At 50.3% G+C, this 27,973-nt stretch overlaps 1 protein-coding gene across 2 annotated transcripts in view; it reads left to right on the top strand.

Annotated features, from left to right (window-relative positions):
* MFSD4A (major facilitator superfamily domain containing 4A) overlaps positions 1 to 27,973 on the top strand; it is a 45,279-nt gene that overhangs the window by 5,933 nt on the left and 11,373 nt on the right. Inside the window, exons 1-5 of one of the 2 annotated variants that reach the window (XM_005306424.4) lie at positions 3,124 to 3,578; positions 12,281 to 12,479; positions 12,644 to 12,883; positions 23,254 to 23,422; positions 26,734 to 26,849. In XM_005306424.4, the coding sequence (XP_005306481.1) occupies positions 3,349 to 3,578; positions 12,281 to 12,479; positions 12,644 to 12,883; positions 23,254 to 23,422; positions 26,734 to 26,849 (954 nt within the window). In that variant the 5' untranslated portion in view covers positions 3,124 to 3,348. Of the gene's footprint in view, positions 1 to 3,123; positions 3,579 to 12,280; positions 12,480 to 12,643; positions 12,884 to 23,253; positions 23,423 to 26,733; positions 26,850 to 27,973 lie in introns of those variants that run through there. The other variant, XM_065591505.1, reaches the window with a different exon arrangement.

The following is a 27,973-nucleotide window of genomic DNA, read 5'->3' as shown; positions in this document are numbered from 1 at the left end:
CAGATGACAGAACAAGAAGCAATGGTCTCAAGTTGCAGTGAGGGTGGTCTAGGTTGGATATTAGGAAACACTATTTCATTAGGAGGGTGGTGAAGCACTGGAATGGGTTACCTAAGGAGGTGGTGGAATCTCCATCCTTGGAGGTTTTTAAGGTCAGGCTTGACAAAGCCCTGGCTGGGATGATTTAGTTGGGGGGGGGTTGGACTAGATGACCTCCTGAGGTCCCTTCCATCCCTAATATTCTATTATTCTAATTCAAACTAGAAATAACAAACTTTTAACAGAGCAGATGGTTAACCACTGGAACAGACTACCACGGGAAGTGGTAGAGTCTCCATCTCTTGATGTTTTCAAATCAAACTGGGAGGCCTTTCTGGAAGAGACGCTTTAGCCAAACACAAGTCATAGGGCTGAATACAGGATAACCAGGTGAAATTCAATAGCCTGCATTATACAGGAGGTCAGACTGTTATTTATTTATTGTGCCAGGTGCTGTACAAACACAGAACCAAAAGACCTGCCCCACGGGGCTTACCATCTAACATCAAACAAGAGACAGCAGTACAGACCAACAGGAAGCACAAGGAAATGTTGAGATTATATTGGTTAGCATGACAGACAGTGGTCTCAGTTCACCAGCAGCTTAACTGTGGTCAGATTTTTGTATCGCTATTATTGGGGATGTTAAGGAGGGAGTTGAAGGCAGATAACGAGGAAGCTGTGTGGCAGTTTACGGGAGCGCCTCCCAAGCATGCGGGCCAGCAGGGGAAAAAGCAAAGCACAAAGGGGCTTGTTTGAAAATGTAACAAGTGGGTGATAGTATCAGAGGGGTAGCCGTGTTAGTCTGAATCTGTAAAAAGCAACAGAGGGTCCTGTGGCACCTTTGAGACTAACAGAAGTACTGGGAGCATAAGCTTTCGTGGGTAAGAACCTCACTTCTTGCATCTGAAGAAGTGAGGTTCTTACCCACGAAAGCTTATACTCCCAGTACTTCTGTTAGTCTCAAAGGTGCCACAGGACCCTCTGTTGCTTAAGTGGGTGATAGAGGCTCCTTGGCCAATAGGAGGCAGGAGTGGACCTCTTGATAGTGGAGGAGAGAGGATTGGTGGAGTGGAGACAGGCTGTGAAGGGTATGGAGGACAAGGAGCTTATGTTTGATGTGATAGAGAAGGGGTGACATGGTCAACGAGACAGGCTAAGAAAAGATCTTCACAGCAGCATTCTGAATAGATATGAGCAAGGCAAGGCTAGAGAAAAGTAACTGAGACAGCTGATAATGCGTGTCTAACAGTCCCTTCTGGCTTTCAAATCTCTCCTCAGCCCTTTTACAAGCATCCTGACAACTTCCCTCTATGCTGTCGATAAGAATCATTATCCCCATTTTACAGATGGGGAAACTAAGGTAGAGAGAGGAAAAGCTTCGTCTAAAGTCAAAAGTTATGATGTGGCAGAATCAGGACCTGAACCCAGAGCTTCTGACCACCCCTCCTCTGCTATCATTCATAGGTTACCTGAACTGCCTAGTAAAAAAAATTGGATGCTGGATAAGTCATTAGGATACAATTCTATTTCTGGCTCTGCCACTGAGTCACTGAGTGACCTTGAGCAAGTAACTTCACCGCTGGGTGCCTCAGTTTCCCCAGTTGTAAAATAGGATGATAACATTGACCTATCTCACAGGGAAGTTGAGAGGTTTCTTTAATGGTTTCGTCTTCCACTCAACAAACAAGGGAGTTCTCACACTAGCCTGTGCCTATTCATTAATGTTTCCTTTCCTGGGCTGCTTTTGTTTGTTAACTCAAAGTCTTTTGGAGACAATTTGTCTGAGTGAGATGGGAAATGAGAGCCTGATTCTGAACTCAGTCAGGCCCCACTCCCAGGGATGTATGACGCGCTAGCAAATGAATGGAATGGTGAAGAACTAGGGGTCAGGTGCAGTTTGGATTCGCCAAGCTCTAAAATAACAACCTGTTGTGCAAACTAGCACCGACAGGCTCCACAGCAGCATTCCTAAGATATGCCATAAAGCCCACACATGCCGCGCTGAATGGAAAACCACACAACACACATGGGCCAGAACTAACCCATCCAGCCTGGCTGAACTCTGGGACATGGTTTTGCAGGACCGCCCGGGGGGAGGGGAGGGGAAGTGGGGCAATTTGCCCCGGGCCCCGCAGGGGCCCCCATGAGACTATAGTATTCTATAGTATTGCAACTTTTTTTTATGGAAGGGGCCCCCGAAACTGCTTTGCCCCAGGCCCCCTGAATCCTCTGGGTGGCCCTGTGGCTTTGCCTGGGACGAATGTTCTAAAAATCACTGGTCAGTGTCTAAATGCTTTACTGCTGTGGGCATGGGGCTAAAGTGAAACAGATGCATAAATGTTTGCAGGGGCAGGGCCTTAGTGGGTTTCCCCCTTGCTGTAAAGAGCCTTTTAAGCCACACTAGGGGAAGAAGAACCCTGGACAAAAGTGGTGGTGTTTTTTCCCCCAGGGATTTTTTAAAAGACCCCCAGACAGGCCATTTAAAGAGTGCGATGGGCAGAACTGGAAGGGCCTAGAAACTAACCCAACATTCAGCCGGGCTGCCTCCCTCCTAAAAGCCTGAGCTGTGAGCTCAGGGACCAGGGTGCTCTCCCGGATGGAGCCCTCCTGGCTGGCACTTCCCTGCAGCCCAACCCAGGGGGGCTGGAACAGTTTGTACAGTGGAGGGAGGCTGAGAGCCACTGAACCAAACTGTAAACCCTGGATATAATAGAAACCGCTTGGGGGAGGGGGCAACAGCGCCCCTACTTCCAGCACCTGTGGCCTCGGCTCCAGCAGGGCTGCTGGGCGCTCACATTTCCCTAGCTGCAGCCTGAGGGAGCCCACGATCCAGCGGGGACAGGGACCAGACCCAGTGCCTGGCCAGGGCTGGGATTTCCCTGCTTTCCCCCTGGCACAGGGGCTGCCAGCGCCCCCACTACAAGAACTGCTCCAGTCCCGCAGCTCCTTGCCCGGGATCCGACCCGCTGCAGCCCCGCAGGGCTCTGGGCACCGCGGCGTTCCCAGCGCGTCCGCGCACCTTGGCGAGCCCCGTCCCCGCCCCGCTGCCCCGGGAGGCGGTGGCTGCTGCTCCCCGGGCCCAGGGGCGGGGCCAGCGTCCGAGCCCAGCAGCGCTGCCCGCCCGCGCCAGGCACATCCCTGCACTGCCCGGGGAGCGGAGCGCGGGCTGCAGCGAAGCGGAGCGAATCCGGATTGAGCGGGAGAAGGGCTCCAGGGCGCATGAGATCCAGGGCGCTGTCCACCCGCCGGCCCCCCCGCTGAGCCGAGCCCTGCCCGTGGCTCTCCTAGTCGGAGCCCGAGCCCAGGATGGTGTGGGATGAGCGGGTGGCTGCCCTGTTCCGGAGGAACCTGCAACCCACCCTCACCTACTGGAGCGTCTTCTTCAGCTTCGGGCTCTGCATCGCCTTCCTGGGGCCCACCCTGCTGGACCTGCGCTGCCAGACCCAGAGCTCGCTCTCCCAGATCACCTGGGTCTTCTTCTCGCAGCAGTTCTGCCTCCTGCTCGGCAGCTGCCTCGGGGGAGTCTTCAAGAGAACGTAAGGCCCCTAGCGAGCTCACACCCCCCACCACCACCACCCGATCGGCCTCCCCCCCGGGGGCCATGCCGGCTTTGATCGAGAACCCAGCGCCTTCCCGGTTCCCCTGCTCACACCTTCCCTCCCTCTCCGGCCAACTTGGTGACACTGAGCTTCCCACGTGGCTTGGCTTTAGCCTCCCTCCCGGCGCTGTACTGGGACTTGTGGGGACGCTCCTTTCGGTGCCCCATTGTTCAGCCGGCAGAGCAGTGCCCTAGTTAAGGTCGCAACATCACTTTTGCTCTAACAGCCCCCAATTTTTATTTAATGTTCCTCCAGCGGCTTGCGACTCTCCCCCTTCTGGCTTGGAACGTCCCATGTTTGGGCTCCACGTCTCCAGCTCTTTCTGTCTCTTTCACATCGCGTCTGAAAACATGTCTTTTAATTTCTCCTCCTTTCCCTACCTCCCCTCTCCCTATTCCCCCCCCCCCCCCCGACTTTGTTTTTGTCTGTTTCTCTGATTGCAGTATGGGACTCAAAGCATCTGGGGAGACAAGTTGTGTGAAAGATCCTACACAAACTAAAACCTTTGTAAGGGGTTAGCCTGGACCTGTAGCCCTCACTCACCTGGGTAGTTCCATTGAAGTTAGTGGAATTGCTCATGAGAGTAAAGGCTGCAGGTTTCATTCTGTGGGAGCCTGATTCTGTACTTGGGTCCATCCACCTTGTTGCATCTGTGTGGAGTGCCACTGATTTTATTGAGCTCCGTGCAGAGATGGTGCATGCAAAGGGGAGATTGCAAGTCTTACTCCACACTTCCCAATATATTTATTTAACCTAATCGTTTAAAAACATTGTAGAAAGCCTGTTTTAATAACCCCAGTGTCAGCAATCAAGCTGTTATCTTACGCTCCGGGAGTTTGGGCAAACAAGATTCAACCTCAGACAATAACACTCTAAACATGAAGTTGCTACAGGGTTGAAGAGGATACAGTCGGTATTTCAATTTCACACAAGGCATGTGTGAGTGACAGCAGCAGTCTTTACAAATCAGTCAGGCTTCCTAGTGCAGCCAGACAAGGGATATGTAGCAAATCTTGTGTTAAGATCTCTCTAAAATAGAAAATGTGCAAGGGCACTGTTAGAGGTTTCCAAACAGAGGTGTACGCTTAGATGTGATGACAGCTATTGCATATGAAAATCAGTTGATTATTTACGGTGTTACTGATCAATGTAGCTGATTTTTGTAGTCTCTATCTGTATTATTATTTACATGATTCTCTTATGGGTATAAAGTGTTTGTTTTTAAACTGTTCTCTGGACTTATGAAGGAGGCATTCAGTAGATAACTCTGATTAGTACCTGTAAAGGGTCTTGGAATTAGCATCGAGGTGAAATTGCCATCCCAGCCGGCACTCCCGGAGCTGCATGGATGGCATTTTGAGTAGAGGAGCCAAGGGCTGTATGTACTTGGAGATTAAATAGTTCTAGAGGCGATCAGCAGAAGCCTCTTGACTAGGAGACTACTTGCCAGGTCAGGGGTGGTGCATATTGGAAGGAGATGGTGTGTGGGAAGCTTGCCCTGCCTGTGATATGGATAGTGGCTTTCAGACTCCCAGGTCAATAACTTTTGCCAGCACTTCATCTACTGCCTGTGTGTTCGAAGGTGAGATTAGGCAAATGCAGACCTATGATTGCTCAGTCAGAAATGCCAGGTTCATACTGATATGCTTCTTCCTGGTGTCCAGTCTATGCTGCATGGATCTTTTAGGGTTTCCCTAAGAATGGATTTTTGGTGTCTTGGATTTTTAATTCTGTGCGGGGCAAAATGAGCAACCCCCTTCTGCCTTAATAAACCAGGACCCCATTTGTGGCTCTTCGCGGCACAGGCAACATGCTTAAAACGGTTGCTGAAATTCCTATTGGGAAGTGGTGGGTATTTTGGGCAGTGGGGGGTGTTTCCCATGTGTCCAAGGTGCACTGATCTGCATTACAGACCTAACTTTAAAGTGTGCTATGGCACCCAACTTTAAGTATATTAGACATTAGCTATTTAAATCCCACAAAGCCCTGATGCAGTGGGCATTATGGCTATTTTACAGATGGGCAAACTGAAGCACAGGGTGGTAAAGTGACTTGCCTGAAGTCACGGCTTGCTAGAATGCTGCGTGATTATAAAGGCTAGAACTCGGGAGCTCCTGGCTCCCAGTCCCGTGGTCAGAGCACTAGTCCACGCCTCCTACAGTTAAGAAGGTGATCGCTTCTACTAGAGCTTCCTAAGGCCCCATTGACGTGACAGTCACAATCAAGACAGGAGACCTGGCTCTAATTTGTCGTGTAGATGGCATCTGAGCTTTGTTTCTTATATGGCCTAAATCCTAGGATCCTAAATCTGTCTGCTCTACAAAATGGAATGTTATAGTCAAGTCAGGGGATAACGATGCTGTTAACTGCGCCACTGGTTGTAACTGTAGCATAGATGGGGCTCAAGATGGCCTTTGGTTCCTCTAACCAGAGAGTTTAATTAACATTGGGCCAAACTCTGCTCTTGTGTAACCCCACTGAAATCTGGGAGTCTGCAGGCATGTGACAGAGCAGAACATGAGCTACCGTGCCTGGGTTGTTATGAAAATATCAGTCTTGTACACCCATCTTACTGACTCTGGGAGCTGCCCTTTCATCTTACTGTTGGCATCTGCTACGCTGAAACTGTAGGGTGAGAAATGCCCTATATAACTGAAAGGAACAGAATTCAGTAAAAGTTGTGAGTGAGCCTTATTCATAAGACTGGCATGTTACTGTCTTATGACTCCGTGTGTTTGTAGTTTTTCTACTGCCCCATGGTACAGAGTTCAGAAGAATATAGCTTTTTATAAGGTGACATGAACAGGGTATTCTCTTGCATGGGTGGTAACAGCTTTTAAGGATATTGCATGCCCTTGATCACACCTTAACACTATCTTAGCTTTGTTAGAGAGATGCTCAATTATATGTCAGCTCCGTTAGGGCAAAGGAGCTCTATGTGCATCTTCCAGTTGGCAGGTTGGCTTCTTATAAGCAGCCCCATAGCTCACTGAGGCTGGAAATGGATTAAAGAATCCCATTTTCTTGTGTTCTCTGGACTGGATTATCAGATGAGCTGAGCACAATGGGTATCCGCTGAGAGCTGAATGTTTGTGAAAATCTGGCCATAAGTGGCACACTGGGAGCTGATCCGGGCGGAGTCTTTCTGCAAATCTGGCCCTGATTTAGGTGCTTGAATAGGAGCTGATCTCTGGAAAATCCAGCTGGCTGGTGAGTGCTGAATGCTAGGTAACCTGGCCCTGCGCTCTTTTGAGAAGCTGTCGTCTCACTCTCTGCTTACCCCACCTGCCTCAGTTCCTCTAACTTATCCTGATGTTTGATTTTAATACTGGATCCTGCCGTTATTAATAATAATGTCTTATTTCCCCCCTCCACCTTGCACTCCTCTGTGCTGCCCTTCCATGGCCATCTAGTCTCTGCTCTCCTGCCACTCCCATTGCAGTGGTATCTGGGCCCCTGCGCCCTTGTTTGCTTTTTCAGAGGCTGCATCTGTCCTGAGGGTTGGTAGCGTTTCTCCCGCTGTTGGCACAGCACCAAGCTAGCCCCACTGGCGCTAGCCAAACTGGGGGTATGAATGTGGATCGGACACAGGTGTGTTTGGCACTGTGTGGTGTAACCCTGCTCAGGCTTCCTCCAAAGGTATGTTCCCCTAGGTGGTCCTGTGAGGGCAGATGAGATGAGATTCTTTAACTTTCCATAACCCTAAGCTCTCGCCCCTCTTGGGCCCTGATCCTGCCCCACTGAAGCCAAGGCCTGTGTCTGTCACTAGGGAAGGCAACAGTGGGAAACACCAGGAATGGTCCTATAGCCACTTCCTCCTCCACCCTTCCCATCTTTCTAAGGTTTTTGTTTAGGCTTCTCCTTCATTTGGCACCATGTGTGGCTCCAGTGTTGGGAGGGACTGAAGGGTGCTGAGTGTGGCACATTTATATAGTGCCTTTTGTTCCTAAGCACCCTAGGACAGCTCTATGAGCATTGGGCCTGACTTTGCAGGGAGACTGCAGCTCATAGGAATTGCCAGACGGACTCAGACCCCTGGTCCATCCAGCCCAGTATCCCATCTCTGAGAGTGGCCAGCACCAGCTACTTCAAAGTCAGTGCAAGAAACCCTGCAGTTGGCAGATGCAGGATAATCTGTCTCCCCGTGAAGGTCTCATCCTCCCCCATCATTAAGAGACTGGCTGAAACCGTGAAGCACGAGGTTCCATATCCCTTCCCCTAGCTCCCCTTGGCTTCAACAAGATGTGGATGCTTCTGAAAATCAGGTTCTCTGTACAGGAATTCCTTGCCCCCAGTGCGATGCAGCCTCGGGGAGGTGGGGGTGGAAGTGGGGTGGGGGGAAGGAGAGAGTTAGCAGATGTTTATGCAAGGCAACACTCCACAACAGGTTAGCACAGGTTACTACTGTATTCCATTGCAGCCAGATGTAGGGGAGACAGAGTATTAACTGCCTGATGAGGTGTGCAATGATTTTTCATCCTCAAGACCTGGGTTTATGTCATGCCTCTTACAAAGATACAGGGAAAGAGCTGCGATTTTCAAAGGAACCTAACAGGTTAGACACCCAACTCACGCTGCCTTTCGGTGGGAATCCAAATCCCACCTCTGGTGTTGAGCTGTGCACTCTTCAAACATAACTGAAAGCAAATGACTTCATTTTGGATTCAGTGGCTGGAAGCGAGCAATTCCTTCATACTCACTAATGCCAGAGTTGGCGGGGGAAGGGGTCAGCGGGGCAGAATGCAAAGTGGGTTCTCTTGGTGCTTGCTACGGGGGCTGTATAAAGAAGTGATGGTATAATTAGTGGTACATTGCTGGAGGCAGACATTTTTGCTATTTTTAAAAAAATCTTTTTAGTGCTTTTTAAGGACATGAAATAATTAGCGATTAATGTTTAACTCCGGTAATGAATGCACTCTCTAACCAAGCCGGGGCAGCTCTGCAGTTGTTTTGCTAACACTGCAGAACATAAAAGGCACTTCTGGGATCTCTGGGTGCACGTTTCTACCATCTCATAGTCACTGGCTGCTCATCCCTACAGTTCTCTTCCCCAGTAGGCTCTTGGGATTCCCCTCGGGTGCTGCCTTGTACCTCTGTGGCTCCTTTCTCTTGTTTGCCTGTTGTTTTATTCCATGGCCTCATGTCTTTGGGGTTTGTTTTTTCTTTGTCTTGTGAATTTGCTCAGGGTTTTAAAAGGGACTAAACTGCATGAGAGGCTGGGTTAGTGCCCTGCAAAATGTTGGACCCTCAAAAACAATTCAATTATTTTTTTAATTTGAATACATGGAATTGGGCTCCAAGATAAAACGGGTCTGTCAGTCCAGAATTCCAAGTTTATGCCATCCAGCAGAGTAAGGAAGTAACTTTGCACTTAGGGCCGTTAATTTGCCCTAGGATGTCAAAGTGGATTATAAGCTATTCGGCCTCATGCACTCTGTGAGGCAGGAATTACCCTCCTTTTGCAGATGGGGGAACGGAGGTGCAGAGAGAAGGGGTCTGTCCAAGGCCAGCCAGCCAGCAAATAGCCGTCAAGACTACATAGCAGATGTCCTGGCTCTTGGCCGGCTGCTCTAGGCAACCTGCTTTGGAGAATGGATTTTGGTTTCCCACAGCCCTTTTCATCCCCTTATCTTAAAGCCCTTGGCAAGGCAGGGAGATAGCTACAGACTCAGCATGCAAATGAGCTTGGCAATCGGGGGGCTCTTGCCTGTTGAGCGACAGGGGGCAGCATGTTGGCTGGGACACTCGAGTTATTCCCCTATGATCCAAAACACTTGCCTCGCTGACCCCCAGAAACGGGCCACCGGTCCCTCGGATCTGAGTCTCCTCTCTGCAGCCGTGGCGTTGCGAATGGCACAGCCGTCCCTCTGTGCTGCATGGCAGTGTCAGCTCTTGGGGGGGGGGGGAGCTGTGACTTGTGACCCAGAGATGCTGCCCCCAAACCAAGCTGCTCCCCAGAGACATGTGGCTGTGGGTTTCCTCTGTGCTGCGAGTTGCCTGGGAGCGAGGGGAATGGACGCTGCATGCAGACGGTATCCTTTGCATGCCTGTGTGGGGTTTGGCTATTACTGCTGATCCCTCTCTCTGTCTCCAGCCAGAACTGGAATGTGTTGCATCACCCAGTAACGCCCCCCTCTGGTCGGTTAAGGAGTGACGCTTTCATGTGCCAAAGGGACCAGCCCTGCTCCATCAGAAAGCTGTGGGTGCCTAAAGGGGGAGAGAGGTGCTAATGGGGATGCGGTCTCTAGGGGGACCTGTCCGTGCTAGCTGTTCTCTGCTGAGGTTTTACAGAGTCTCACGTTTTGCTAGTCTTGGTCTTTTCAGTGCTTTGCTGTCTGGTCTCTGTTTCCTTCCTTCCTTCCTGCCTTCAGACTTGGCAGCTTCGCAGCGGTGCGATGCCAACCTGGGCTCGGTTTTCTAACTCAGCGAGCTGGCCGGCTCTCACTCACAGTGAGAGTAGCTTGCTCCCTGCTCAGCTCAAAGCAGTCTGGACAGAAGGCAGGGAGAGGGCTTATTACCCGCAGGATCTGTGACATGATGCACTTGCCCGTCTTATGCTAAGGTCCTTTAAGCTTTTCTGAACCACTCACCTGTGGGAGTGGCTAGGGAAGTAGGAGCTCAGAACCCTTTCAGCTGGTTACAGGGGAAAGACTGAACAGGTCCTGCTGTTGTCATGTAGAGGTGATCCTCACTGGGGATGGAACCAGACTGAACAGAGGAAGGGATCCATTGGGGAAGATGGAACTTCTGGCACCTGAGTGGGTTGTAGCTGGAGCTTTGGGGAAGGTATTGTAGGAGTAGCAAATATTTGTTATGGTAGCACCCAGAGGCCCCGGTCAGGACTGTGACCCCAATGTGCTAGGGGCTATACAAGCAGAGAAAAGAGATAGTTCAGCCTTTTACAGTCTAAGCAGAGGTTAAGTCAGATAGATTATGATGTTAAAATGATCAGTAATGGAAATAGTTGATACTGAACCTGGTATCAGTAGGTTTCAGAATTAACACTCATTGAGAGGAGCACAGCAGCTCATGACTCCTGGAGCTCTCGTGTCTGGTTGTCTGCAGACTCGGACTGACACCGCTGCACCATTTACACTCAGGTCACGTTTGGAAGGCTCTCTTTGCATGATCCAGTCTAGAAACTTTTAATTTCAAAAGAAACCTGAGAGTCTGCAGCAAATAATGGATCTGCAGCATGTCAGATACACACGGGGCTGGGTATAGCGTGACTCCATCTCACGGTCACAATGTGCTGCCCCTCTCCAATATAACGCTTGTGGTGTAGAGGGTCCCCAGCACACCATTCAGCAGAGCAAAACCCTGAACGGAGGGCACGTCCCACCTGGCTTGCAGTCTCTCCTCTAGCCATCCTACAACCATTAGGTATCTGGGTAAATTCCACCTGATTAAAGAGGTTTCAGCCCTTGATGTGGCGATCAAGGTTATCGCCTCCCCTCCATGCAAACATTGGGTGAGCTCATGGGATGTGGGCACGAGGACCTTAACGTGGTGCCTGGGGCTGGATGTGCAGGGCAAAGCTTGGAAGAAAGTCTCAGACGGCCGTCCTGCTTGCTCTGTGGTGCTGCAGCCAGGAAAGGGAGGAGTGAACTCCCAGAAGGCAGGTTCTTGCGGAGATCCAAAGTTAGGGCAGGAGACAAGCCGAATGGGGAGACGACTAGAGCAATAAATGCGCTGTTGAAATCCGACATTATGGTGCCCGTACCCTCGTCAGGTTATATGTGTCCCTCCAGAGAATACAATACCTTGTCATGGTTTAGATACAAACTGAATGGATTTAGCTTTTCCTAACGTGACATCAGTGCGATTGGTGGCCCTGGGGGCTGGAGTCTACCCACAGCGCAGGTGCAGCATGGTCAACACCATATTTTCACTGCCAATATGCCCCCTTTTGGCCTCTACAGGGGAGCAAGGAGTTAAGTGTCCATGATGCATTCAGTCCACAGTGCCTCTGAGACAAGCAAGAGGTGGAGATGGCTGGAGGGGTAGGGTAGTGGTGGGACCATGTCACCTATTGGTGAATAGATGGAGGCTGTCACGTACCCGCTGCTCATCGGTTACCAGCTGACAGTGCCTTGGTGACAGCCTGCTGCTGTTATTGACCTGGCTGGGAGCTAAACTTGTGCTGATCTCCAGGCCCCGCTTCCCAGTCTCTTGAACTAGTCCGTCCTGCTCACCCCTACCCCAGCAGCTGAGCCCGTAACTAAGGGACATATTTCTGTGGCCTGTGTTGGACAGGAGGTCAGACTAGGTGATTGTAATGGTCCCGTCTGGGCTTAACATGCGTGGAAACCATGCTAAGGGCCAAAACCTGCCTCCCTGCAGCGTACCCGGATCCTACGTCCGTTGTCCGATCAAGGAATATCCCTCGTAATCCTTTCCCCACCACGTGCTGAGTGATAACGTAGCCAGCGTAGTGAATGGTGCATGCACCATAGGCTGATCTGCAGTGTTCCAGTGGCCCTGAATGCTCGGGGGATGGGGCAGGCCTGTTAATAGACTAAGAATGCTACTGCCTGGGGATAGCTGTGGGTGTGTCCTGGTGCGCAGGTCGATGTCCTGGCCGGACAGTGCTCGCCCCGAGGTAACTCTGTCCCTTTGTTTCCTCTCTCCTGGCTCAGGTTGTCTAAGTCCCTGGTCGCCCTCTTTGCGTCGTCCCTTGCCATCTCTGTCGTCTTCGCCATCATCCCTCTCTGCCACAATGTGGTGGTGCTGGCTGTGGTCATGGCCGTGGCGGGACTGGCCATGGGATGCATCGACACCATTTCCAACATGCAGCTGGTGAAGATCTACCAGAAGGACTCGGCCATCTTCCTGCAGGTGAGGCAGATGCGTTGGCTTCCCCTGGGGCAGTTCTGTCGGGACGCGGCAGCTCTTGCTGTATTTCTGTCGTCGGGTCTCGTTCTTTCAGGAGGAGGCTCCAGCGGCTTCCCTGCAAGGGAGAGCAGAAAAATTAACCTCTTGGCATTTGTCCTCTCTTCCAGGCCCTTCACTTCTTTGTGGGGTTCGGGGCCCTGCTGAGCCCGCTGATAGCTGACCCTTTCCTCTCGGACACCAACTGCATCCTGTCTAACTCCACGCTCAACGCCACCAGCAACCTCCCTCACATCCGCAAGTCGTTGGTCCCCCACCATCCCGGCAACCTGTCGCACTACGAGCTGCCGATGAAAGGGATGGTGGTGACACGCGTGTCTTACGCTTTCTGGATCATGGCCCTGATCAACGTGAGTATCGCGGCTTGGTGTACCAACGGGAGTCCTCTGTGTCCCGTGCCTTAGCTCTGCCTCTGCGTGGTGCTGCGGCTTGTTGTTCCCGCTCCTCCCCGGGCACCGCGGTTTGCCTGCCTCCAGCAGCAGAAGGAAGCACCAGGGCCATAGAGTCTCCTCCAGCAGCCAGGCTGGAGTCAAGGCTGTGGATTAGCTCCGTGGCCTGGGAATAAGTAGGCAGGAGAAGGATTTGCTCCCTCTTTTCTCATAGGGAGCTCCCCCAGGCCTAGCTGAGATACTGGGGCCCAAGACTGGGCCATAGGGACTCAGTTCCTTCATGATTTGACTTTACAATTGAGGGCCAGCACTAAACTGTGGCAGTTAATGCTTAATGGGATGGTGGCTTTAAGGCCCTGTCCCCGTCCCATTGCGTCCTGACCTGGAATCCAACAGGCAGTGAGATGCCGGGAGCCCCTCCAGGCCTCCGCCAGGAACTGGATCCCCTGAGTGGTCATTGCCCCTGCACTAGAGTTCAGCCCAGTTCCCGGCTCTCCCCTCTCATCCCGCCAGACAGGGCCCCCGGGTTGGGGGTGGAGGTCGCTGCAAAGGTCGCGCTGGCAGCTCAGCCAGCCGGCACGGGTGACTGCGGTTGGTGAATATTCAGACAGGGAAGTAGGATTGCTGCCAGCAGCCCCCTCCGAGCTTTCCAATTTGTGCCGGACATTGGAACCTTGGTGTGAAGGCCCCTCCGCTCCCCACCCCCACCCCGCCGTCCCTGCTCACTCCATGCAGGGCAATGTTTTAATAGGGTGTGGTGTGGTGTTTCCCAGCAGCTATCTGGGAAACCTGCATGGCTTGGGATCCTGGGCCCTTCCATGCCCTCAAGGCTCTTCTGGTGTAAACCTCCCACACACCCAGTCTGGGTCTTTTCCCTGGGAGATGGGCAGCAAGGAACACGCTGTCAGCCCAGCCCAGCTCCTCTCGCTCGCTCCTCAGCCGTCTGGTCCTCGTGTGCCAGGCTTTCCCCTGCAGCACGTTCCTGGGGCGGCCTGGAGCAGCTGTTGATCAGCAGGCTATGATGCAGTCAGACTTCTGGGTAGTCCCTGATGTGCTGCCATGAGGGGGGAGCTGCGCATTCGCCCTGAAGGGGAGCGTGATGCAGAATGTGACAATAAATCCTGTTATTCCCACCTGATGCCAAGACCCCACCAGAGCTTAGCAGGGTCAGTGCTTGAGTGGGAGACCTGGAAGGAGCAGGGAGGGTGCAGTGGGAAGCTGTGTTAATGGTTCAATAGGTGGCATTTTTCCATCTCGCACTGTTTGCAAGAGTAGAGGTGTTAGCCCCAGTGTCCTGGCCAGCTACCAACCTAGGTAACTGCTTCCTGCCTCCCCGCACCCCCTCTTTTGGATTCAATAGTTTTCACTTCCTGTCCTGAGGACTGGGATTGGTTAGATTCACATCTGGACTGGTGCCAGGAGACCATTCCTAGAGACCAGTGAAAGGATTAATGGGCCTGGTGTCTTGCAGATGTCCATGGGGAGACAAGTGTTGTAAGTTGCAAGGAAGCTGAGAGCCCAGCTCTCCATCAGTGGATGTCGCGTTATTCTGGCCTTGACTAGTCGTGCGATCTCTGACCTGGGCTCAACCTTTCGGACTGCCTGAGTGCTTTCCCCGCTACTTCAATTCAAATGGATATTAAGGGTCGTCGTCTTGAGAGTCTGTACAGCTAGCATCCACTGCGCTATACTCTCTTGGAGCTGAGGATCTCGGCTTTCCAATGGCATAAAGCGGTTTGTCAGAGATCAGCTGCTGAAAACGGCACCTGAACTGAACTGAGAGAAGACAAGATGGTGTCTAGAATGACACGGCTTTGCCTTGTTACCAGTCGAGGCTGGAAACAATCTGACATTATGATTGTTTTATAGTAGCACCTCCAGGCTCCAGCCGAGATCAAGCTGTGTAAGGTGCATTGTGAGAGACAGTCTCTGCCCTGAGTAGCTTGCAGTCTAAGTAGACAAGCACAGGTAGGAGACCGGCAGTAGTGGTAAGTCTGTGTGACCGGTGGAGAACCGAGGCACAGAGGGTTAAAGTGATTTGGCTGAGGTCCCACAGGGAGTCTGTGGCAGAGGCAGGACCCAGATCTCCTGAGTCACAAAGCCTTGACTCCCCAGCCATCTTTCCTTTCGGTATTTCAGTATAATGGGTCCTTGTAATGTTTCCAAGTAATGATCAGAGAGGGAATGTTAATCTTCACATGCAGCAGTGAGTCCCAGATGTGTGTGTGTCTGCCTGTCTGCCTCCAGAGATGGATTCTGGCCATTCTCGGGCAGCGAGCAGCACACGAGTTACAGCTGGAAAACACTTGCAATAAAAGCAGTCAGTTGATTGATGCCATATACACAGCAGCTTTTGCTGGTGAAACAAAGGGATGACTCGCACTCTTCTCACCAGGCAACCAGATGCACTCTCTCCTTCTGTACAGCTGGTATCAAGTCCAATGGCCTGCCTGGGTAAGGGGCTCATGTTTTCCTCCACCCACTCTGTTCTGCTACCCCTGCTGTGCCCTCTTCTCGTAGACAACCAAAGCTGATGTCCTCATCCTCCCACTAGGGCTGAGTGCCCTCCCTTGAGGCGCTAGCACCAAGATAGTAAATGGTGCTGATCAATCAGATGAGCACTGCCTGCCTGCCTGCTCTGCAACCCAAGTATGTGGTGTTATTCCTGTAACCCATCTGAGCTCAGCTCTCCAAGGCAGGATCCGAACCCAGGGCTCAGTAGCGAGCAGTGCAGGCAATCCATAGGGGTGGATGGAGTGCGCCAAAAGAGGAGACCTTGTGGTTAAGGCACTTGACTGGGACCTGGGTGGTCTGGGTTCCGTTCCAGGCTCTCCCAAAGTCTGCCTGAGTGACCTCGGGTGAGTCACTTCAGCTGTGCGTGCCTCAGGTCCTCCTCTGTAATGGGGGAAATGGCCTTGCCTGTGCGGAGAGGTTGTGAGGAATCGTTCATTAACGTTTGTAAGGTGCTTGGATAGCGTGGTGATGGGGCCAGAGAAATTCCAGCAGAGAGAGTGGTGATAATTCTCTGCATCCTGTAGCGCCATCCCTCGAAAGATCTCAAAGCACAGTCACGAGTGGTGGGTTAATTCAGTTCATTTTATTTATCTCTGTTCTTTCCATGTGCTTACCAGGACAGTTCTGCTCGCCATCTCTCCCTACATACAGCTGGCTAAAGTCAGAGTGTTGACCGTGGCTGACCGCCTAGCCAAGCTGTCTAAGATCCCATCCCATTCCCTCTCCCAGCTCCAGACTGAATTGGGGAGCAGCCCATGGTCATAGAATCATAGAATATCAGGGTTGGAAAGGACCTCAGGAGGTCATCTAGTCCAACCCCCTGCTCAAAGCAGGACCAATCCCCAACTAAATCATCCCAGCCAGGGCATTGTCAAGCCTGACCTTAAAAACCTCTAAGGAAGGAGATTCCACCACCTCCTAGAACATACATGCTGTGCTAGGCAGAGGAACAGGTTTCTTCACACCATCTTGATCTCTCCATGTGCTTATAAACCAAAACACCGCTCAAGTGCATCTCACAGCTGGTGTTCATTAAGCTGAGGTCTGTGCAGCCTGTTTGATGCACTTCTCGTTGCGTTAGCCTAAACAGTGAAGCAAACAGTACAAAGCAAGACTGTCATTGCAGAAGAACTCAACAGGGTGCAGCCTCCTTAGGGTGAGAATCCTACATTACTTACCTCTAACTCTGTGTCTGCTATGGCGGGAGGTGTCCTCTCTATTTTAGCAATCATCCCTGAACCGAGTAAAGGCTGCGGTTAATGTAGGCTTTGATGTGCAGTGGCAGTGCTTGATGGTTTAGTTTTTGTTGTGGCCCGATCTTGTTCCCAGCGAAGTCAATGGGAGCTTTGCTGTTCGTTTCATTAGGAGCAGGATTGGGCCCCAAATGATGTCTCGGTTCAGATGTTCAAAAATGGCCTCTAGAATTGTATTCGCCCTTTTCTTTGCATCCTGGTTTCTGGGCGTGCAAACTCAGGGGGTGTCTCTACTGCAATCACAGTGTGTGACTGCAGCTCGAGGAGACCTGCCTCGGTTTCGCTCGGGTCGCGGACAACGATGCTGCGGCAGCGCCCACTGCAGCACGGGCTGTGTAAACCCATCTGGAGCCCTGGATGGTTACTCCCAGGGCTAGCCTCTGCTTCATTACTGTGGTACCAGAGCAGAGCTAGGTAGATTAAAGCTAGCTTGGGTATGTCTCTTGGAGCTGCAGTCACATCCTGTGATTGCGGTATGGGCATACCCTCAGAAACCACATTTGTGCACACCGAGGAAGAAATGTGGTGTGTAACTAGTTGACTCGCAAGCACAAAGGCAGTTTGCACTTCCATCAGGGTGGGGGTTTTCAAACATGCAGACTTGGGCTTGAAAAATTGTGGATGCAAAAAGGGAATGATGTCCACTGGAGGCCCATTTAGTGAAGCCCTTTTTTGAAACGTAGCCCTTTATGTAGCATGAGACGTTGGTAACAAATGTCAAGGAGAGCTGGGAAGCAGGGCACACCTTCTGTAAACTTCTTGGGGGCGGGGGGGTGTTTGTCTCCTGCCAAAGTAGCATCTTTGTTCTCTTTCCCAAGTTGCCTGTGGGCACAGGGACTAAATTTGGCCTTCCTGTTGAATTACACAATCCAAACCAGTAATTCTAGTTTAACAAGAGCAGTGTTAGATTGGGATTGGCACTGTCTCTGCCACATTTCAGAGAAAATACGGGCATAAACTAAGCAAACAGGTGGAAAGGATCTGGTTAGATTGAAGGCAGAAGATGGGAGGAGATGATAGCCTTGTATAGGGAAACTTTATAGTTTCCACTTCTCTCCTCAATGAAGTTTTTATCCCTGACGAAGGGAGATAAATCCAGATCTCAAATACTCTAGGAATTTCGCATTCCCAAAGCAAGTTCTTCTCTTTATGCATTCCTGCCTTGCCACCAAACATGCTGAAAATCTATTTAGATGGAAAGAATCCAACTTTAATCAGGTTAATATATGTAGCTTGGAAGTGGGGCGATCACACCACTCATGTCTGAAAGGTGTAAATGTCAATGAAAGAGAGAGAAACTAATTAGTACAATGAAATTAGGAGCAAGGGGATGAAATGAAGTAGGCTTTAGAGGTGGCCGAAAATTTTTTGGCTGCCAATTTTCCATTGAAAAATGCAGTTTTGTCAAAATCTAAACATTTTTTGGGGAACGAGTCTAATCTGACCCCATTTTCTATAGGAAAAAGTCAAAATGAATTGTTGTGACTTTCTTGTTTCAACTTTTATATTCTATTAAAACACTAACATTATTGTTTATTATATTACCCAGTATTTTGTAAACCTTTTTGTCTTATCAAAGCAAAATGATTCAACATTACCAAAGTTTTCCAATGATTTTCAATCAAAACTGTTCAGCATCTTCATTTTGCGGGAGACGTTGAAATTTCAGCTTTTAGTTCTGATTTGAACAGAAGCAAGATTCAACGCGTCAGAGTTCTCCACAGAATGGGAACTCCTGTCCTGCTCTAGAAGTGCAAGTTCCTGTTTGTCTGGGGGGGGAATTATCCCAAAGGAACTGGGGGAAGCTTCTTTGCTTGGGTTCTTAAGAAGTAGGCTGGGGGTTATCCCTGTTTTGAAACAGAATCTAGAGATGGAAGAGAACTATGATTTTAACTGTATTTGCCACCTTGATGCACCAATTTATTGAGTTTAGAATAAAGAGCAAATTGAGACAAATTGAGAGGAAGGTTGGTCCAATGATTGGGGTGCTACCCTGGGACTGAGAAGAGCCAGGTTCAGTTCCCTGTTCCACTACGAACTGAATATCCTTGGGCAAGTTACTTAGTCTCTTTATGCCCAATTCCCTAGGTTTAAAATGGGGACAATGGCAGTGCCTACTGTACTGGGGTGTTGTGAGGATAAATAGACCAAAGACTGTGATACACTCACATACTATGGTAATGTGGGCTATAAGAAGTCCCTAAGATAGAACAGGAGAGAGGAATAACACCTGAGTTTATTGAGAGCTGACACGAAACAGCAAGATCTAGTGAGAGATTCTGACCGCTTCCTTACCACTGCAATCCACCAGCATTTCCCAGCAAGAGGCTAAGTTGAAAAAAAAACTCTGGGCCAAATTCATTGCTACTGAAGTCTGGGGATTACCCCAGGAGAGAATGGGCCAGGAACCAACTTTCATCGCCTGGTTGTCCCCCGAATGGATGGCCCTGCTAGCTGCTTGGGGAAACAGGAGCCTTTCCAAACGTAGACAGAGCCTTGAAAAGGTTATCCTTTCAATGGGTGTTACACCTCATCCATGGGGGTGCATCTTCAGCCCCGTGGGTGGGGCAGTTAGCCATGTAACGCCTGCGTCTGTTGTCTGTTCCTGTATAGCTCTGTTTAGGATCGCCGCAGGGTATAAGGAAGTCTCGTTAAACCATGTGCCAAGCAGCCCAGGTGTTAGCCTAAGAAAACCAAGCCTCTCCAAGGAGCAAGTTCCTTTAATAAATGTGTCGGCCCTGCCCCATATAGCTTGGCAAACAAACCACCTCCGTGAGCCAACACAGCTCCTCACTGTTTGCCCTTTTCTGGTGGAACATATGGAAATATCAAAGGAGGACAGAGGCAGCTGGTTCTATAAGACACTTGGCCGAACTCAGGCAAGCAGTGTGAGCACGCTCCAGAAGGTGCGTGTAACTAATGAGAAATCCCAGGCTAAAGCCTTAGGGACGAATTTGTCCCCTTGTGTGACTCCACTAACGTCAGTGCACTTTGTGCCAGGGGTGAGTTTGGCTCCTTGCTTAGTGAAACATTCCCCTGCAAAGCTAGCGTGGTGATCTCTGTTTGCTCATCTAACAAATAAGCTGCTTTGATTGGCCGACTCCCCACCCCATACGCTCGCCCTGTGCTAGTTTGAGTGACATCAGCCTCTCCCATAGCCGCGGTGGTGAGGCGTGGACGTCGCCCCAGGCTTTTATCCAACCAGCTTGGAGTTGGTTTCAGATCAGAGCCGGATCGGGAGCCTGCTCTCTTGGTTCCCCCGTTGTCTGCACAGCGCCCCTTTCAGATTGCTCCTTCCGCTTCGAATGACCAATCTCATGTGCACGGGTGTCCTCACTTCCAGCACAAGGCTAGGAATCAATCCACGCTTCAGCAGCGCCTTTCCCATCAGTGGCTGGTTGCTGTGGTGAGTGTAATCCTGACCCCATTGAAGTGAATGGCAAAATTCCCATTGATTTCAGCGGGGCCAGGATTTCACCCTGCATTGTCTAATATGAGAGAGGGAATCGTGTGTCTAATGGCTACAGCAGGAGACTGAGACTCAAGACTCCTGGGTTCTATTCTTGCCCCAGGCACTGACTTGCTGTGTGATCTGTGGTGAGTCACTTATTCGCCCCGTGCCTCAGTTTCCTCTCACCTGTAAAATGAAGATGATCTTTACCTTCCTCGTCTGAGGGTTACAATAATAATACGCTTCTTATCCGGAGATCTCAAAGTGCTTTACAGTGATCTGTGCCATTATCCCAAATGGGGACAATACGAGGCACGGAGAGAGGAAGTGACTTGCCCAAGGTCACCTGATTAGTCATTAGTAGAGCTGGGACTAGAACCCGATTCCCGGGGCTGCGTCCTGTCATCCTGTCGTCCGCACCAGACTGTTGTACTCCTTGAACAGTTAATGCTTGTAAAGCTCTTTGAGCACCTTGGGCCAGAGGTGCTACAGAAAGGCAAAGAATGAATACGCTCTGTGCATTAAACCAAATGTATGCAGAGACTGTGACCTTCTCCTAGAGAATTAAACATCTCCTGACACTTCGCTGTTGGGAACATTGGATTGCTTGAGTCCCAGAATGGGAATGATGTGTATGTATGTGCTTGATCAGTGGTACTCATGCATCCTAGAGTTAGGGTGGCCTCATCTCAGGACTTGGAAGCTCAACTGATCTCCCTCTTGCTCTGCACTGCACAGCTGGCTACGGTTGCCTTCTAGAGAAGCAACCGGTCTTTGGCCACTGCTGGAGTCAGGGTAGCAGATTTGAATCGCCTGATGTCCTGATCCGATCTGGCCGTAGAGAAACTCCATCCGTCTTCATGAATGAAGCAGCTCGCTTCTGAGCAGCGGATGTGCCATTCTGATTCACTTTGTTGCATGTAGTTGGCTGCCACATTTCACTCCAGAGGCGGCTGCACTATGTTGGTGGGTGAAAATCTGACTGTGGGTGGTATCAGAGAGGGCTCTGAATGTTTGTTACACAGTTCGAGGGTTTGGTTCAGGCCCATTGCTAATTCTGGTGTGAGGTTCACTTAGTATTATTTGTATTAAGGTAAGGCCTAGAGGCCCTAAACAAGAGGCCCCATTCTGCTAGGGACTACACATACACATAATGAGACAGTCCCTGCTCTGAAGAGAGAGGACGATGATTATCCCTGTTTCATAGATGGGCCCTGATGCCCAGAGAGGTCAAATGACTTGTCCAAGGTCCCACAGGGAGTGTTTGCACCCTGGATTCTTGAGTCACAGTCTAGTACCTTACCCACAGTGGCCTCCCTTTTATTCACACACACTTTGGATCCTTTAGGATGGAAGGTGCCGTGTAGATACATTGTGAGAGTGTCTGCAAGGTTTGCTAAGCTGCTATTTTATTATTGTTGCAAATCCGCAATTAAAATATGGTCCTGACCTCCGGAAGGATTAGAACTATCAAGTGAATACATTTTTCTTCCATGGGACCGAACTAATTGTTCCCATTCCCATTGTTCCCAAAACAATGGAGTCCTCGTAAATGAATTCAGTGAGGAGAGGAGGGGGGGGGGGGGGAGAAATCCTCCATACGTTTAAATAACACCCTGAGCCAACAAAAACCAGGAAATTCAGCGTTAGCGCTCACACTTGCTCACAGATGTGTAGAAAACAAAACCAAGTGGCCAGAGCTGGGAGAGAGTGTGAGCTGTAACTTATGGATTTCCTGGCTTTCTCCCTCGGTTTGTCATAGAATAAACAGGACTTCAGTTGGGGGGGGGGAGGAACCTGACTTTACTTAATTCCCTTTATTTTCCCTTCAAACAAAAAGGAATAAATCCCTGTGGGGCTAAAGGCACCACTGAGTCGTGGGTGTGAGAAGCCCAACCTAAGGCATGACCTTGGACTGACGCTGCAGGGAAGTGCCAGGTGGCATTGCACCAATGTGTGTTGGCACAGTGACAGCCCTGGAGCCGGCTCACCAGCGAGCTGCAGCTCTGTCCGGGCAGGGCTAGCGTTGGTGAGCTCTTTGCAGCAGTGACTCTCCTTGACCACCCCCGGCACAAGGGAGACCCTGAATTCAGTGGGAGCCTCTAGGTGACACTGCAGTATAAATAGGCCGAGAGGGGCAGCTCAGTCTCCATTCAGCCCGTGGTCTTTCAACGGAGGCTGCCAAAGAGGAGGCCAGTGAAAGCTTGTTGTGGGAGTGCCATGATTCTTGTGATGTGGGCACTGGGCGGAGACTCTCAAATTCTTCTGATGCCAGACACTAGTTAGCCACCGAGTGCTAACAATGAGGGCTGGCTGGAGAGGTCCCATCCAAACTGGCTCTTTGACTGAACAACACTTTGTGTGCAAACTGTCTGCTTTCCACAGGAAAACTTGGATATTTTTCAGCAAAACAATAACTCCCAGGAACCAAAGTATTTCAGTTGTGAAATGCTCCCGCGGTGCTTCATGGTATTTGTATTTCAGGAGCCTTCATGTTCATTCCCTTCTATTAGCTGGGCTCCCCAGCTGGACTTCACCTCCCATGATGCACCATGGCCACAATGCCCGGCCTCCTCTCACTAGGAGGTGAGACCATGGTGCACCCTGAAGAATGGAGTCCTCGCTGGGCCAGGCTCCCTAGTGGGAGCATGAGGCACCGCTGCCGCATTTCAGAACTGAAATATTTCGGCTTTTGCAGTGCTGCTGAAAAATTTGACATTTGTCAGCCAGTTCTTTGTTCACCCCCAACATGCCAAGCAGCAATTGACAGCCTCCTTCTTTGACTGCCAGCACCTCGAGCCCTCCAGCTCTTCCTTCATCCCCCAGTTGGTTGGAACAGAGGGAAGGTGGGGTGTATGTTAGCCAAGGGCCTTTGCTCTGTTACCCACAGCTTCGAGGAGGCTTACGCCCACTAGGCTGGATTCAAATTCACACAAGCTTATGCCCGTTGGAAGTTGAGTCCAACACCATAACCACTCAGCCATTCTGGTGAGCACCTCCCTAGGTGGGAGCAGCTCCTGCCCCTGGAGGAACAAATCTGGAGATTGGGCATTTGATTCAGAGAGAGAAAAAATCCAGGCTGGCTGACCTGCCCTTTCCCATTGCTCCCCCAGCTACCAGTCCCCATCGCGGTGTTCTTCCTGCTCTACAAGGAAAGGCTGGTGCCCTGTTTCAATAACGGGCGCCGCCCGCTGCTGTCTGCAGACGAACTGGCGATGGAAACACAGCCAGCCGAGAAGGACAATCATTCCGTCACGTTGCAGAGAGCCCCGCCAGACAGAGGTGAGATGACGACAGTCCCTTTCCCCCAAGGAATGTGGTTTCCAAGACGGGGACACGGGATGGGCTCAAACTGAACCTCCGGGAGTGGGGAGGTGCCATGGAAAAGTCAAGGCAGTGTAACATCTGCAAAGGGGCCCCAATCCCCCATAGCTCCCATTCATATCAGCAGGCATCCTGCGGGCAGTGGTGAATCTAGTCTCTTGCTATTGATGGTGTGCGTAGAGCAGCTATGTGCTCATGCTTTTGTGGATAACCTTTGTGGTGTTCTACTCTAATGGCTTGACCTGCACTTTGGGTCACAGATCCAGGTCGGAGGGATTGGGCTTGGCTGGGGACTGGCTTTCCCTTTAAACTGTCTGTCTTGGCCAGCAGGTCCATCGGGCGTTGAATTACTGCCAAATGCACCTATTCCTGCATGTTAGTTTTGCCCAAAACAGGACTGCAGATTTGATTATTGTTTATATTACGGTAGCACCTAAAAGCCCCAGCCAGGATCACCACGCTAGGCCCTGTACTCACCCAGAGAGTCAGTCTCTGCCCGAAACAGACAAGACAGACAGCGGGTGGGAGGGTGAGCAGAGGCACTGAAAGTGGTGAAGTGACTCACCTGAGGCCACACAGCCAGTTGGTGGCAGAGCTGTGAATAGTTTCCTGACTCCTCTGTTCACTGCTTGAGCTTTGGCAGTGCACTGCCAGCCCTGTAGGTAGAGCGCTAGACTATGGGTAAGATGTCTGAGACCCTAAGTGACTTAGGCCCCAACCCTGTGACATGGAAGTCAAGGGGAGTTTGGCCACTGATTTGAAGGCAAGGGCCCTCGTGACTAAGGGCAAAACTTTCAGAAGCACCCAAGTGATTTAGGAGCCCCAGCCCCAGGTATTTTCAATGACGAAACAAGCGATATCCATAAAAGTCCAACGTTGCCAATAGAACTGCATCTACACTAGGGACTGCAGCTGTCATAGCTGTCATCAGGTGCATACCTTGACCAACAGCTAGCCTGACAGAGGTCTACAAGGCAGACCTGGCCTTAATAACGCAGGTAACGACCCTTTTCTTTACAATGAAGTAAAAGACATGAGGTGAGTCTTTTAGGCAGAGAGAATTGGGGCAGGGAGAGAGGAGATACTGCAGAGAGGGGAGTGGACGCTTGACCACATCTATGGTACAGACTTCTGGTGGCTTCCGTTTGTCAGTCAGGGGTGTGCAGAGATATGACTCCTGACCAAGAGAGCTGTCCTGGTAAAAGCCCTACTGTAGACTTAATTATAGTGAATCAACTATGCTGGCAAATACACAGTTGCTTGTATAATCTGTGTCCACACTAGGTGAACTTTGCCGGTGTCGTGTATTAAGCACTTGTGTAGACGTAGCACAGGGTCCAAAGCTGTGTGCACCTTAACCCTGATCTTTTACTCTGCTGGAGATTTTTACTAATGAGAAATGTGGTCAAAGCACAGGATGGATGGCCAGGGATTCCTAGCGGCTACTCTCGGATGACTTTTGAGGCCACTGTTGGTTGTTAATTTATTCAGATGCAGCGATCTGTGTTACCTTGTCCTCCCCCCAGTTTGTTGGTCTGTCCAGCTCTCAGGTATTGTCTAATTGAGTTCTTTGGGGCAGGCACCGTCTTGGTAATGTTTGTCTGTGCAGTGCTCAGCACAGGGGAGCGCTGATCCTGGACTGGGGTCTTTAGGCACTACCACAGTAGAAAGAAATGGGCCCGATTCTCCATTGCCCTGCACCTTGTGTTGTCATTTATACCAGTGCAAAAGTGCAGGTGAAGCAGGACTCACTGGAGCTGGCTGAATCTTTTGAATCAAGTGGGGGGGTTTTTGTTGGAAAATGTGTGATTTTCCAAAAAAGAAATTTTGCATTGATAATTCTGCTATTTTTTTTTTCTTAAACCCCCAATGGCTATCAAATTTTCATTTAACAAACAGCAGGTTTTTGGCAACTGAAACGTGTCTGGTTAGTGACATTTTTCACTTGCCAAAAACCTGCTTTTTTATCATGTTTCAATAACACCCCCCCCTGATATTTTTTAAGGGGGGGGGGGCAGAAAGTCCATTCAAATGCCCTGAAACGGAAATAAAATTGATTTGATTTATTGGTAAAACCAGGTTTTATTTTTTAACCAGCCCCTGTTCTAACTCAGCATGGTCACAACAGTGCAGGGGACTGGACTAGATGACCTTCCGAGGTCCCTTCCAGTTCTATGATTCTGTGATTCTGTCTTACACATGTGCCCTCTAGGCTGGAGTAAATGACTGCACAAGATGCAGGACAGGAGAAAATCGAGCTCCATAAATAATGCTAATTCCTTTTGTGGCCTCGGCAAATCCTTTCACTTCCCCATCATGCCATTCCCCCCCCCCCACGCCCCACAAGGCGGGATAGTTACTACCTTGTAAACTGTGTTGTAGACGAAAAACCCACTCAATGTGCCAAGCACTTTATTAACTTTATTGAAAGCTACCATGGTTTTTTTCACTCCACCCCTCATTTATTCTTTGTGCAACATTAGTCCCAGCCAAGATCATGGCCCCACAGTATAGATACATGGGAAGAGACAGACCTTGCCCCAAATAACTTAGTCTGCATAGACCAAGGGTTGGAGGAAGTAAAGGTTGTTACCCCCATTTTACTGAGGACTAGTGAGACTCAGGGATTTGCTCCCAGAGGCATCAGGGAATGGGGTCCCCGGCCTCTCGCCACTGCAATCAGAGTGGTGACTGCAGCCCATGTAGCCATACCGAGCTAGCTTTCGTCTCTCAATAGCAGTGAAGCCGCAGCGGCATGGACTGTATGAGCCCGCCGAGGTCCTTGGGTTTGTACTACTACTGACTGCAGTGTAGACCTCGCCTCAGACTGTAAGCTCTTGGGACAGGGATTTTCTCTCGCTATGTACAGTGCCCCGCACAATGGAGCCTTGATTTTGGGCAGGGCCTCAAGGCGCTACCGCAATGCAAATAATAATACTAATAAATTCATGGCTGAGCTAGACTTGAACTTATAGCTTCTAAATCATCAGCTAGGCTAGTGCGCCACAAGCCTATCCTCCTTAGCTGTAAGGAATGCTGAGGTGACACCACCTGCTCCATAGATGGCACATGCTATGGAAAGATTTCACACGGGCAGAGGTTATCAGTGTCCCAGATCGTACGCAGCCCAGAACAGAGCTGTATGTTTGTTCTCCATTTGTCCTGGGGCAGGTTACAGAACAAACCCCCATTGTGAGTGGTAGGGCGAGCAGCTAGTTGGGAGCGCCACTTACGTTTGCTTTGAATTGTTTTTTTTTTTTATCACCCAGGGCATGACGACCTATTTAGCTGCTGCCAAGGCAAAAACTTCAGAGGAGCTCCTTACTCCTACTTCGCAGTCCACGTCGCCGGGGCTCTTGTCCTCTTCATGAGTGACGGGATCATAGTAAGTACTGCTGGCTGAGGCATCCTCTCGGAATCAAAGCTACGTGGCACTCTCTTCACCCTGAATCCTTTACAACCGGGCTGAGCCTCAGGCAAAATACACGTACTCCGTTCATTGCGCACAGTGAGGGCTGGATCTCAGTGGGGTTTGAAGGAATCCTTTCCCATCGCCCCAGATGCAATGGCTGCTAGCTCTGTGTTCGGGGAGCTTTCCTGAACCTAGAGGGGCTATGCTGGAAGTTCTCACCTGGCTTGTTTCCATGGCATATTGTGCATTCTCTACATGCCCCTCCTCTGCCCTGATCAGTGGAGTCACACTGGTTCTGCTGCATCTGGATTCCTGGCTACTTGTGGGGGATGCGGGGAGGATTCCCCCATCCCACTTCCAAAAATGGGCAGTATGGCCAAGAACTGAGGTGTGGCTGCTATTCCTACCTTTGTACAGTTTGCCTGATTTTGCCCCAGGTATGTAAGGGAAAGTGCAAAACTCACCAAATCTTACTGGGGCCTTAAATAGTCCTGAAAACGTGTCTCACTGTGCAAAGCAGATAGGGCAGCTGTTGCTGGAACACAACTGGCCCTCCATTTTCAGACGTAACTGATGACTTTGGGTACCTCTCCTGTGGCTCTTATCTTTCCCCTGCTTCCAAATAGCTTGTTTTTGAGCCTCTAGTATTAGAACATCTTTTAGGAACTGCCAGCCCCCTTCGACGAGAACCCTTTTCTATCCCATCCGCTCACACAGGCATCCCTGGCCCTCACCCAGGCACCATCTAGCACACTAACGCAGCAGCCTACTTGCCTCCTTTTGCCATCCAAGTCACTGTTATAAAGGACAATGCATATAAGCCACAGAAGGCGTAGTTCCGCCATAGCCGCTCCAGGAGAAAGCCACTGTAATAATGCAGTAAAGAAACAAACTTGCATTTCTTGCCTAAGTCCCAAGCAACAGCAATTCAGTCGGTGTAGATAGGTGGTGGTATTACTTATTATAACTGAGAGCAGAATTTAGCCCTTCATTCTCTAGGTCTTACACGGCACTTTTCAGTAATAGATATCAAAGCACTTTACTAAGGAGGCCAGTGTCATTATCCACACTGCAGTTGAAGCTTTTCCACTTTAATT

This window comes from Chrysemys picta, chromosome 4 (genome assembly GCF_011386835.1).
Source record: "Chrysemys picta bellii isolate R12L10 chromosome 4, ASM1138683v2, whole genome shotgun sequence".
Classification (NCBI taxonomy): domain Eukaryota; kingdom Metazoa; phylum Chordata; order Testudines; family Emydidae; genus Chrysemys; species Chrysemys picta.
This window is presented reverse-complemented; position numbering and strand designations above follow the sequence as displayed.